The sequence below is a fragment of the Cetorhinus maximus genome, unplaced genomic scaffold (assembly GCF_964194155.1).
Source record: "Cetorhinus maximus unplaced genomic scaffold, sCetMax3.hap1.1 HAP1_SCAFFOLD_1883, whole genome shotgun sequence".
Lineage (NCBI taxonomy): Eukaryota > Metazoa > Chordata > Chondrichthyes > Lamniformes > Cetorhinidae > Cetorhinus > Cetorhinus maximus.
This window is the reverse complement of record NW_027597823.1, coordinates 51,317-64,393: the sequence shown is the minus strand read 5'-3', so window position 1 is coordinate 64,393 and position 13,077 is coordinate 51,317. Positions and strand designations below refer to the sequence as shown.

The 13,077-nt window shown below is 51.2% G+C and overlaps 1 protein-coding gene across 1 annotated transcript in view; it reads right to left on the bottom strand.

The window, feature by feature from the left end:
• Positions 1–4: 4 nt before the first annotated feature.
• The window catches only part of LOC144676765 (multifunctional procollagen lysine hydroxylase and glycosyltransferase LH3-like), a gene marked incomplete at its 3' end in the record, with an annotated part of 62,697 nt that continues 49,624 nt past the window's right edge, over positions 5–13,077 (bottom strand). The window contains exons 11-13 of the mRNA XM_078537084.1: positions 12,035–12,139; positions 8,304–8,429; positions 5–29 (exon numbers count right to left, since the gene is read on the bottom strand). Coding sequence (XP_078393210.1) covers positions 5–29; positions 8,304–8,429; positions 12,035–12,139 — 256 coding nt within the window. The remainder of the gene's footprint in view (positions 30–8,303; positions 8,430–12,034; positions 12,140–13,077) is intronic.

Below are 13,077 nucleotides of genomic sequence, written 5' to 3'. Positions count from 1 at the left end.
GGGAAATGTACGGAACATTCCAGATACCACTGTGGGGGGGGAGGGGAGAGGAACAGTCACCACAGAAAACAGTTGGACGTGCAAGTCACACGCGAGCGGCCCAAGCAAGGGACCGGAGGAGCCGAGGCCATCGTTTGAACAGAACTTTCCAGAAACACTGCTGGGGAGAGTTCATCAGCATCCCACCATCTCCCTCAATCCCTCCATCTCCCTCAATCCCACATTCCCTCCTCCTCCCTCAATCCCTCCATCTCCCTCAATCCCTCCATCTCCCTCAATCCCACATTCCCTCCTCCTCCCTCAATCCCTCCATCTCCCTCAATCCCTCCATCTCCCTCAATCCCACATTCTCTCCTCCTCCCTCAATCCCTCCATCTCCCTCAATCCCTCCATCTCCCTCAATCCCACATTCCCTCCTCCTCCCTCAATCCCTCCATCTCCCTCAATCCCTCCATCTCCCTCAATCCCACATTCCCTCCTCCTCCCTCAATCCCTCCATCTCCCTCAATCCCTCCATCTCCCTCAATCCCACATTCCCTCCTCCTCCCTCAATCCCTCCATCTCCCTCAATTCCTCCATCTCCCTCAATCCCACATTCCCTCCTCCTCCCTCAATCCCTCCATCTCCCTCAATTCCTCCATCTCCCTCAATCCCACATTCCCTCCTCCTCCCTCAATTCCTCCATCACCCTCAATCCCACATTTCCTCCTCCTCCCTCAATCCCTCCATCTTCCTCAATTCCTCCATTTCCCTCAATCCCACATTCCCTCCTCCTCCCTCAATCCCACCATCTCCCTCAATTCCTCCATCTCCCTCAATCCCACATTCCCTCCTCCTCCCTCAATTCCTCCATCTCCCTCAATCCCACATTTCCTCCTCCTCCCTCAATCCCACCATCTCCCTCAATTCCTCCATCTCCCTCAATCCCACATTCCCTCCTCCTCCCTCAATCCCTCCATCTCCCTCAATGCCTCCTTCCCATCATCTCCCAACATCTCACCATCTCTCTCATTCCCACTTACCCTCCATCTTTTTTTCTTAATTCTTCTGCGGGACATAGGTGTCGCTGGCAAGGCCCACCCCGAATTGTCTCTGAACCGAGTGGGTTGCTCAGTCATTTCAGCGGGCAGTTAAGAGTCAATCACACCCTCAATCCCTCCATCTCCCTCAATCCCACTTTCCCTCCATCTCCCTCAATCCCTCCATCTCCCTCAATCCCACTTTCCCTCCATCTCCCTCAATCCCTCCATCTCCCTCAATCCCACTTTCCCTCCATCTCCCTCAATCCCTCCAGGTAGTGTGGTCGAGTGGTGTAAAGTGCCGGAATAAGGCTCCAGCCCCTATGGAGATGTGGGTTCAATCCCCACCACTGCCAAACTTGCAGGCAATTTATCATTCCAGTCACTCAGGACAGCTGACATGTGCAGCTCTTTGTTTAATCCCCGGGACCCGACAGTCTACCGCCCAGCCTGTTGAAACAGGTAGCTATGGGGATAGTGGATGCATTGGTGATCATCTTCCGAAAGTCTATCGATTCTGGAATGGTTCCTGCAGATTGGAAGGTAGCAAATGTCAAGAAGGGAGGGAGGGAGCAAATGGGGAACTACAGACCTGTTAGCCTCACACCAGTGGTAAGAAAAATGCTAGAATCTATTATAAAGGATGTGAGAAACGGACACTTGGAGAATAATGATCTGACTGGGTATAATCACCGTGGATTTATGAGTGGGGAATCATGTTGATGAACCTGTTGGGAGTTTCTTGAGGATGTTACTAACAGAATTGATAAAGGGGAGTCGATGGATGTAGTATACTTGGATTTTCAGAAGGCTTTTGATAAAGTCCCCCACAGGAGGTTGATTAGCAAAATATAAGCACATGGGGTAGGAGGTAGTATACTGGCATGGGTTAAGGATTGGCTAACAGGCAGAAGACAGAGAGTAGGATCTTTCTCACGTTGCCAGGCTGTGACTAGTGGGGTACCACATGGATCAGTACTTGGACCCCAGCTGCTCACAATATATACCAACGCTTTGGATGTGGGGACCAAATGTGATATTTCCGACTTCACAGATGACACAAAGCTAGACAGGAATGTGTGTTGTGAGGAAGATGCAAAGCGGTTACAGGAGGACTTGGGCAGACTTAGTGAGTGGGGAAGAACATGGCAGATGGAACATAATGTGGAAAAATGTGAGGTTATCCACTTTGGTAAGAGGAACAGATGCGCACAATATTTCTTAAATGGTAAGAGATTAGAAAGTGTCGATGTATAAAGAGACCCTAGTGTCCTCGTCAATAAGTCCCTGAAAGCCAACATGCAGGTGCAGCAAGTCATTAGGAAGGCTAATGGTATGTTAGCCTTTATTATAAGAGGATTTGAGTGCGGAAGTAGTGAAGTCTTGCTTCAATTGTGTTGGTCAGACCGCACCGGGAGTACTGTGTGCAGTTTTGGTCCCCTTACCTTAGGAAGGATATTATTGCCATAGAGGGAGTGCAACAGAGGGTCATCAGACTTGTTCCTGGGATGGAGGGAATGTTCTATGAAGAGAGATTGGGGAAACTGTATTCTCTAGAGTTTCGAAGAATGAGAGGTGATCTCATTGGAACCTACAAAATACTTAAAAGGAATAGACAGGGTAGATGCAGGTAAGATGTTTCTCCTGGTTGGGGAGTCTAGAACCAGGGGACACAATTTCAAAAGAAGGGGGAAGACGCTTAGGACCGAGATGAGGAGAATTATTTTTACTCAGAGGATTGTGAATCTTTGGAATTCTCTACCCCAGAGGGCCGCGGAAGCTCAGTCATTGAGTTTGTTTAAAGCAGAGATTGACAGATTTCTAAATGCCAATGACATAAAGGGATATGGGGATAGTGTGGGGGAAAAGGCATTGAAGTGGATGATCAGCCATGATCTTATTGAATGGGGGAAGCAGGCTCGACAGACTGAATGGCCCACTCCTGCTCCTATGTTCCTACCTCCCTCCATCTCCATCAATCCCTCCATCTCCCTCAATCGCATATTCCCACCATCTCCCTCAACCAATCTTTGGGCTCATGATGAGCTAATGCAAATTGTCCACCATGCCAAGTTCCCCATCAGCTGTTCACAGTGTTAGCAGCTGAGGGGGTTAAAGAAGTTAACGAGCTATCCCTGGGCAGTAGAAACAGATAAAGGGGCAGAGAATCTGTTGACACTACAGTCAACAGCGAGTTGGAGCTGGTTGGGGGGGTTTTACAGCACAGTCTGTTTAAATAGCTCACTGCAGCAAACAGCCCACAGAATCTACTTAAATAGTGCACCACATCAAAGAATCCAAAGTCTATTGTCTATTTAAACCGTGCACTGCAGCAAAGAAAGTATATTTAAACATCACACCACATCAAACTGTCTGCAAAGTCTATTTAAACATCAAACTGTCTGCAGAGTCTATTTAAACATCAAACTGTCTGCAGAGTCTATTTAAACATCAAACTGTCTGCAAAGCCTATTTAAACATCAAACTGTCTGCAAAGTCTATTTAAACATCAAACTGTCTACAGAGTCTATTTAAGCATCACACTGCATAAAACTGTCTGCAGATTCTATTTATAGAGCGCATTACATCAAACAGTCCACAGAGTCTATTTACAAAAAAGCCTCTACAAACCAGAACTACAGCAACTTCTCCCAGTAAAAGCAGGGCGATTTCTCCAGCGAGATACAATCATTGAAGGATAGTTACATAAATTCTGTGCATAAAGTCAATCTCTTTCACTTACACTAGGGCAGTCTCTAGCCGTGACTGACAGGGAAAAATGATCCAATCATGTCAGTCCTGGCCAGGAATAGTGGGAGGTTGCCAAATACAGGCTTGGGGTGGGTGTGCAACAAGTGAATAGATAATGGCACTTTGACACAAAGCAAAATCTTTTTGGATTTCCCAAAACAACTGGTGTGATTAACATGATATAAGCAAGCTTGTGATTACATGGGATGTACAGCACAGAAACAGGCCATTTGGCCCAACCTGTCCATGCTGGTGTTTATGCTCCAGTCGCACCTCCCCTCATCTAAACATCTCACCGTAACCCTCTATTCCCTTCACCCTCATGTGTTTATCCAGCTTCCCCTTAAAACATATCTACACGATTCACCTCAACCGCTCTCTGTGGTAGCGAGTTTCACTCTCTGAGTAAAGAGGTTTCTCCTGAATACCTGATTGGATTTATCAGTGACGATCTTATATTGATGGCCCCCTAGTTCTGGTCTCCCGCACAAATGGAAACATCTTCTCTATGTCTACTCTATCGAGGCCCTTCCCAATTTTAAAGACCCCTATCAGGTCATCCTTCAGTCTTCTCTTTTCTAGAGCAAAGAGCCACAGCCCGTACAGTATTTCTTCATAGCTACAACCTCTCTGCTTTGGTATAATCCTTGTAAATCATTTTATTATGCACTTCCTCCAGTGCCTCAATATCCTTTTTATTATATGGAGACTGGAACCTTTTTTTCCTTGATTCTTTCATGAGATGTGGGCATCGCTGGCAAGGCCAGCATTTGTTGCCCATCCCTAATTGCCCCTTGAACTGAGTGGGCTCGCTCGGCCATTTCAGAGAGGGGGCAGTTAAAGAGTCAACCACATTTGCTGTGTGGGTCTGGAGTCACATGTGGGCCAGACCGGGTAAGGACGGCAGATTTCCTCCCCTAAAGGGGGCATGAGTGAAGTCTTCTCTTCGGCAGCCCCTCAGGGTCGAGGGTGACTTGCCTCCACGCTAAAAATGAGTTTTGAGGGGGCTGAAGAGTTCAATGAGCGACCTGCAGATGGCGGTAGGGGGAACCGGTGGGTGGGGCTGCCACGCGCTCCTTCCGCTGTCCAAGTTTGGGCTTCCGCTAGCCCTTGGCGACGAGACTCGAGGAGTTCAGCTCCTCCCTCCTGGATGCTTTCCCCCCACTTCGGATGGTCTTGGGCCAGGGATTCCCGGACGTCAGTGGGGATGTTGCATTTTTTTTCAAGGAGGCTTTGAGAGGATGTCCTTGAAGGGCGTCTCCTCTGCCCTCCTGGGGCTCAATCGCCGTGTCGAATCTCTGAGCGGAGCGCTTGCTTCGGGAGTCTCGTGTCAGGCCTGAGGAGGATGTGGCCCGCCCAGCGGAGCTGACCGAGCCTGGTCATTGTGATGCCAACCTGAGTGAGAACACTGGCACTGGTGCACCAGTCCTGCCAATGGATTTGCGGGATCTTGTGGAGGCAGCGCTGGAGGTACTTTTCCAAAGTTTTGGGGTGCCTGCTGTACAGGGTCTGTGTGAGTATCACCACTGCTCTGCAGACCAGGAGCTTGGTGCTGGGTTTGAGGTTCTGATCTTCAAACGCTCTCTTCCTCAGGCAGCTGAAGACTGCGCTCGCACACTGAAGGCGGTGTCGAACCTCGTCGCCAATGTCTGCCCTTGTTGACACTAGGCTCCCACAGTGTGGAAAGTGGTTCAATGTTGTCCAAGGCCGCGTTGTGGATTTTGATAACCAGTGCAGTGTGGTGGGGCAGGCTGGTCGAGGACCTTTGTCTTGTGGATGTTTAGTGTAAGGCCTACGCTCTCGTACGCCTCGGTGAAGGTGTTGACGATGGCTTGGAGCTCGGCCTCTGAGTGTGCACAGACACAAGCATTGTCTGCATCCTGTAGTTCAATGACAGAGGATGGGACGACCTTGGATCTGGCCTACAGGTGGCGGAGGGCGAATGGGTTCCTGCTTGTTCTGTAGTTTAGCTCCACTCCAGCGAGGAGTGTCGCAGCGAGGAGGATCGAGAAGAGTGTCGGTGCGATGACACAGCCTTGCTTGATCCCAATCCGAACGTGGATCGGGTCTGTGGTGGATCCGTTGGTCAGGATCACGGCTTGCACGTCATCGTGCAGCAGGCGGAGGATGGTGACAAACTTTTGAGGGCAGCCAAAACGGAGGAGGATGCTCCAGAGTCCTTCGCGATTGGCAGTGTCGAAGGTTTCTGTGAGGTCAGAGGCAGCCGTGTACATGGGGTTGGTGCTGTTCCCTGCATTTCTCTTGCAGTTGCCACGTGGTGAAGATCATGTCCGTGAAGATCAAGGCGGATTCCGCACGGCGACTCTGAGAGGAGCTCTTCAGCCACAGAGAGAAGGCGATTGAAGAGGATTCTTGCGATGACCTTTCCTGTGGCCGACAGCGGGGGGATTCCTCTACAGTTACCGCAGCCGGACTTGTCACCTTTCTTGAAGATGGTCACAATTATGGCATCTCTGAGATCTCCTGGCATGCCTCCCTCCTTCCAGATAAGGAGGGACGAGACCATGTATTCACGCCAATAGTGCTTCTCCACCGTGCTTTAGTCCATCGCCGAGCATTCCATCGATGCCTGATGCCTTGTTGCTCTTTAGCTGTCGAATGGCCCTTTCTACCTCTTGCTGGGTTGGGGTTGTGCCGAGATGGTGGTGGGTAGCATGCGGCGGGATGGAGTCCAGGACACTCCCCTTACTTAGTGGCCTAGAGGGGTTTTTACAACAGTCGACGATAGTTGCCATGGTCCCCATTACTGAGGCTACTTTTCAATTCCCGATTATTAATTGAATTTAAATCCCACCGGCTGCCGGGGTGGGATTTGAACCCATGACCCCAGAGCATTAGCCTGGGCCTCTGGATTACTAGTCGAGTGATGCTGGGCCCCCGTCTCCCCCTCCATGACTGAATTCAATATTAAACAGTCAGCTCCATTTGTTACAACTTGGTGGTGATAATTGCAGATGGTGTGAGGTGTGAGGGTCCAAGGTACCCTAGTTGTATCTACATAGGGTTAGGGTCTGCTTTAATAATTAAAAGTTTTTTGCCTTTTTCTAACTGCCAGATATCTCATAGGTTTGTACTGTAGCTGGGACTACAGAAATGGTTCAAATTTGGTCACTCCCAGGAACGCTCTAGACTTTGGAGTGTCAGGGGTCAGTTTAGATGACGGTGTTGCTTAGCTTTGTCTGAAGTGGCTGGGCGTAGGACCCGTACCTGTTGCCCTCTTTTCGGGCGCCTCATCAGCAGTTGAGAAGGACAAGGCAGTCTTGAGGCGAGGACTGGTGCATTGGGGCTCAGGATCACTTGTTCCATCCCTGGTGGTTAACAGGTTGGCATCTGGTGCCTTCTCTTCTCGTGGCCTGGTTTACAGTAACACTTGTCATGCCATAACGAATGAGCAAGGACAGTGTGCCTGACTAGAGAGCTATGAAGATCTCGAGCTTCTTTGCTGGCAACTTATAAGAAAGGATCAACACATGTTACCTCTCCGCCCAGGGTAGAAGCGTTCACTCCTGAAAAGTCTGGCTCGAATTTTTAGACTCTGCCCCCCTAGCCCCAGACTCACCAACCGTCGGAAATACATTTCTCTCCATCGACCTTATCTGTTCCCCTTAACATCTTGAAAATTTCAATCAAATCACCGCCTAACCTTCTTAACCAGTGAATGCACCTTAGTTTGTGAAATCTTTCCTTGTAATTTAACCCCTTCGTGTCCAGGTATCATTCTGATAAAACTGCACTGCGCTCCCTCCAAGGTCAATATATCCTACCTAAGGCGTGAGGGCCGGGACTGCTCACAGTGACTCCCAGTGTGACTGAACCAGGGCTTTGTATAGTCCATGACTTCTATCCAATTGTATTCTGCTCCCCTAGATATAAAGGCCAACATTTCACTAGACATGTTGATTTTTTTTTTTGTGTCTGTTCATGACATTTTAATGGCATTTTCTCTTTGGACCTCCATGGTTTCTAGATTTTCACCATTTAGGAAGTAGCCTATTACGTCCTCCTTAGGTCCCAAGTGGACGGCCTCACATTTGAAATCCTTTCGCTCCAGCTTTGCCGATTCACTTTTTAAAAAATTCTTTCACGGGGACGTGGGGATCACTGGCCGGGCCCAGCATTTACTGCCCATCCCTAGTTGCCCCTTGAGAAGGTGGTGGTGAGCTGCCTTCTTGAACCGCTGCAGTCCATGTGGTGTAGGTACACCCACAGTGCTGTTAGGGAGGGAGTTCCAGGATTTTGACCCAGCAACAGTGAAGGAACGGCCGATATATTTCCAAGTCAGGATGGTGAGTGACTCGGAGGGGAACCTCCAGGTGATGGTGTCCCCATGTGTCTGCTGCCCTCCTAGTGTTTTATGCTTCCATCTACATTGCTCACAATACCACTCACCTTTGTGCCATCGGTTGTTGCTGTTAAATTGTATTTGGGAAAAGTTCAAACTGTTTACAAGGGAGCATGTTACAAATTCCTTTAAAACCGAGCAGCCCAGCCTGACCAAACCCCATTACTCACACTCTCTTCAGCTGCACAATGTCGATGTAGTCCTCCGCTCGGCTGTAGTAACCGTCTGCATTTATGGCCCCCCAGAAGTTGGACCACAGCTTTCCGTGACGACTGACCATCGGCGCAATCACAAACCTGGTGAGAGGTGAGAACCCAAGGTTAGACAAGCAAACTGTGGGGCCAATGGCAGAACCTGACTCCCCCTCAAGGCTCCAATGGCAGAACCTGACCCCCCCCTTCAAGGGTCCAATGGTAGAACCTGACCCCTGCCTCTAGGGTCCAATGGCAGAAACCGACCCCACCCCCCAAGGGTCCAATGGCAGAACCTGACCCCTGTCTCAAGGGTCTAATGGCAGAACCTGACGCCCCCGCCTCTAGGGTCCAATGGCAGAACCCGACCCCGCCTCTAAGGGCCAATGGCAGAACCTGACCCCCGCCTCTAGGGGCCAATGGCAGAACCTGACCCCGCCTCTAGGGTCCAATGGCAGAACCTGACCCCACCTCTAGGTGCCAATGGCAGAACCCGACCCCGCCTCTAAGGGCCAATGGCAGAACCCGACCCCCGCCTCTAGGGGCCAATGGCAGAACCTGACCCCGCCTCTAGGGGCCAATGGCAGAACCTGACCCCGCCTCTAGGGGCCAATGGCAGAACCTGACCCCTGCCTCTGGGGGCCAATAGCAGAACCCGACCCCCGGCTTCTAGGGTCCAATGGCAGAACCTGACCCCGCCTCTCAGGGCCAATGGCAGAACCCGACCCCCGGCTTCTAGGGTCCAATGGCAGAACCTGACCCCGCCTCTCAGGGCCAATGGCAGAACCCGACCCCCGCCTCTAGGATCCAATGGCAGAACCTGACCCCGCCTCTAAGGGCCAATGACAGAACCCGACCCCCACCTCTAGGATCCAATGGCAGAACCTGACCCCGCCTCTAGGGGCCAATGGCAGAACCCGACCCCCCTGCCTCTAGGGTCCAATGACAGAACCCGACCCCGCCTCTAAGGGCTAATGGCAGAACCCTACCCCCGCCTCTAGGGTCCAATGGCAGAACCCGACCCCCCGCCTCTAGGGTCCAATGGCAGAACCTGACCCCGCCTCTAAGGGCCAATGGAAGAACCCGACTCCCACCTCTAGGATCCAATGGCAGAACCCGACCCCCGCCTCTTGGGGCCAATGACAGAAGGCCGCAGGTTCAATTCCACACTCTAGAGCACAGAGTCCAGGCTGACCCTCCAGGGGAGTGCTGCACTGTCAGAGGAGCTGTCTTTTTGGGTGAGACCCTAAGCTGAGGGCCCACTCGGGTGGATCCCATGTTAATATTTTGAAGAACAGAATCCTGGACAAATATTTACCACCCCACCCCCACCACCCTCAACCAACATCAGCTAAATAAGAGGGATGGCCTGGCCGTCAGCTATTGGGATCTTGCTGTGTACAGTTTGGTCGTGATCTGCAATGCGCTGCCTGGCAGGGCGGTGGAAGCAGATTCAATCTGCGGTTTTCAAAAGATGGAATTGAATTAAAAACTTGAACGGGAAATGAATTGGCAAGGCGCCAGCTGGGAGTGGGGCAAACTGGGTAGCAGGCACAGGCACGATGGGCTGAATGGCCCACGCCCCCCCCCACAACCATCTTCAGTGCCGGCCTCCATGATGTACTCGAGACTGCCCTCTTGAGGACGCTACGTCCAGTCGCCATGATGCAAGAGAGCCACGGCTCTTCCAACCGCAGCCACTAGGTGGTGACAGTCAGCCAGTTTCAGGAGGAGACGCTGACTGGTTCAACTGACACGGTGGGGGGGGGCGGGGGGGAAAGCCCGCTGAATGCATTTGTGTAGCGCCTTTCACCACCTCAGGACGCGCCTTCGCCGCCAATAAGAGGTTTCCTCGAAGTGCAGTCGCTGCTGTGTTGTAGGTGGCGCTGCAGCCAACTTGCGCACAGCAAGATCCCACAAACATGTGGAACACTCCCACAGTCCTGGCCCCCCCCACCCTGGAGGGTGGGCTTGAATTGGGAGGTTGGAGGGTGTTATAATTGGCCTCAGCCGGACAGGCGGGGTGAGGGGGAAACGTGTCCTCGACCCCGAACGCCATCGCAGTGCCTTCCGCCGGAAACTGGGGCGAGCGTGCGTCGGGCGTGCGCTTCCTTCCAAAGTTGAACAGCCAGCCGAGCTCACTCGGGGAAAACGGCGGGGTACCAGGGTCAGCACGTGTGGAACTGCACTCCGGCGAGAGCTCCCACTCTCAGGGCGAAAGTGAGACAAATCAACAACTTACGTTTATATAGCACCTATACTCACTGGGGTTCAGGAGAACGGGAGGTGATCTTATTGAAACATATAAGATTCTGAGGGGGGCTGGACAGGGTGGATGCTGAGAGGATGTTTCCCCTTCGTGGGGGAATCTAGAACTGAGGGGGTGGGGAGGGGCGCAGTTCAAAATAAGGGGTCTCCCATTTAAGACGGAGATGAGGAGGAATTTGCTCTCTCAGAGGGTTGTTAATCTTTGGAATTCTCCCCCCCCCAAGAGAGCAGCGGAGGCCGGGACGTTGAATATATTCAAGGGTGAGTTAGACAAGGTTTTGATAGATGAGGAAGTCAAGTGTTGTGGGGAACAGGTAGGAAAGTGGAGTTAAGGCCACAATCAGATCAGCCATGGTCTTATTGAATGGGGGAACAGGTTCAAGGGGCCGAATGGCCTCCTCCTCCCATTTCTTTTTTTTATTCATTTAGAGGATGTGGGCGTCGCTGGCTGGGTCAGCATTTATTGCCCATCCCTAGTTGCCCCTTGAGAAGGTGGTGGTGAGCTGCATTCTTGAGCCGCTGCAGTCCCTGTGTTGTAGGTAACACCCACAGTGCTGTTAGGGAGGGAGTTCCAGGATTTTGACACAACGACAGTGAAGGAACGGCCGATATATTTCCAAGTCAGGATGGTGAGTGACTTGGAGATGATGGTGTTCCCTTGTGTTTACTACCCTTGTCCTTCTAGGTGGTAGAGGTCGTGGGTTGGAAGGGTTTAAGGAGCCTTGGTGAGTTGCTGCAGTGCATCTTGTAGATGGTACACACACTGCTGCTACTGTGTGTCGGTGGTGGAGGGAGTGAATGTTTGTGGATGGGGTGCCAATCAAGCGGGGCTGCTTTGTCCTGGAGGGTGTCAACCTTATTATGATCTTATTGTAGTAAAACATCCCAAAGGCACTACACAGGAGCATTATCCAACAATATTTCACACTGAGCCACAAAAGGAGGCATTCGGGTCAGGTGACCAAAAGCTCGGTCAAAGAGGCGGGTTGTAAGGAGCATCTTAAAAGAGAGAGAGGCGGAGAGGTTTAGGGAGGGAATTCCAGAGTTTAGGGCCCCAGGCAGCTGAAGGCACGGCCGCCAATGGTGGAGCGATGGAAATCTGGCATGGTCAAGGTGCCAGAGTTGGAGGAGAGCAGGGATCTCAGATGGTTGGGGGGCTGGAGGCGGTTACAGAAGAAGGGACGGGGAGGGAGGAATCTGACGACAAGGACGAGAATTTGATATTGAGGTACTGCCGGCCTGGGAGCACAGTGGGTGGTGGGTGAACGGGATTTGGTGTGAGTGGGGATACAGGGCAACGGGTTTTGGATCAGCTGAAGTTTACTGAGGGTAGGATGTGAGTAGCTGGCCAGGAGAGTGTTGGAATAGTCGAGCCTACAGGTAACAGAGCTGTGGGTCAGGCAGTGAGGGTCTCAGGAGTATGGCGGATAAATCAACCTTACTTGTTGTGTTCGATGAGGATTTTGAGGCTCTTTGGATTGGTCAGGACCACATCGGAGTCCAGGCTAAAATAATAGTCACAGTCCAGGTCCTGACGACACAAGTGCCTGAAAAATACAATGGAAGGGCTGAGAGTCGGCTTCCTGCTGAGGGAGGGGATTGTGGGGCAAACAAGCAAACGTGGAACAGAACTGGTCTCTCTTCAAGGGGTGAACTATGAACAAGAAAAAGCAGAATCAGCCAAAACCAGCCCCCCGCCCCCCCAACACACACACATACAGGCACACACACACACACACACACATACACACATACAGGCACACACACACACACACATACAGGCACACACACACATACACAGAAACACACACACACACACACATACACAGAAACACACACACGCACTCATACACAGAAACACATACACGCACTCATACACAGAAACACACACATAGAGAAACACACACACATACACAGAAACACACACACACACACACACTCATACACAGAAACACACACATAGAGAAACACACATACAGGCGCACACACACACACACACACACATACAGGCACACACACACACACATACACAGAAACACACACACACTCAGAAATGCAAACAGACATGCACACACTCATACAGTCACACACGCACACATACATACAGGCACACACGCACACTCATACACAGAAACATACACACTCTCATGCACAGAAACACACACACAGACATGCACACACTCATACAGTCACACACTCATACAGTCACACACGCACACATGCACACACAGACACGCACACACAGATGTCACTCATTCTCAGAAACACACGCACACACACCAAGACACACACACACAACACGCGTGCGTGCGCACACACACACACTCATACACAGACACACACATACATATACAGGTGCGCACACACACAGGCCGTGGAGGGGGATGGGATTTTTAAAATCAAGACATTGCTTAACCGGGATGCAGCAGTGAGCACAAAGGGTGATGAGTGAACAGGGCTCGCTACTAGTTAAAGGGACGGAATA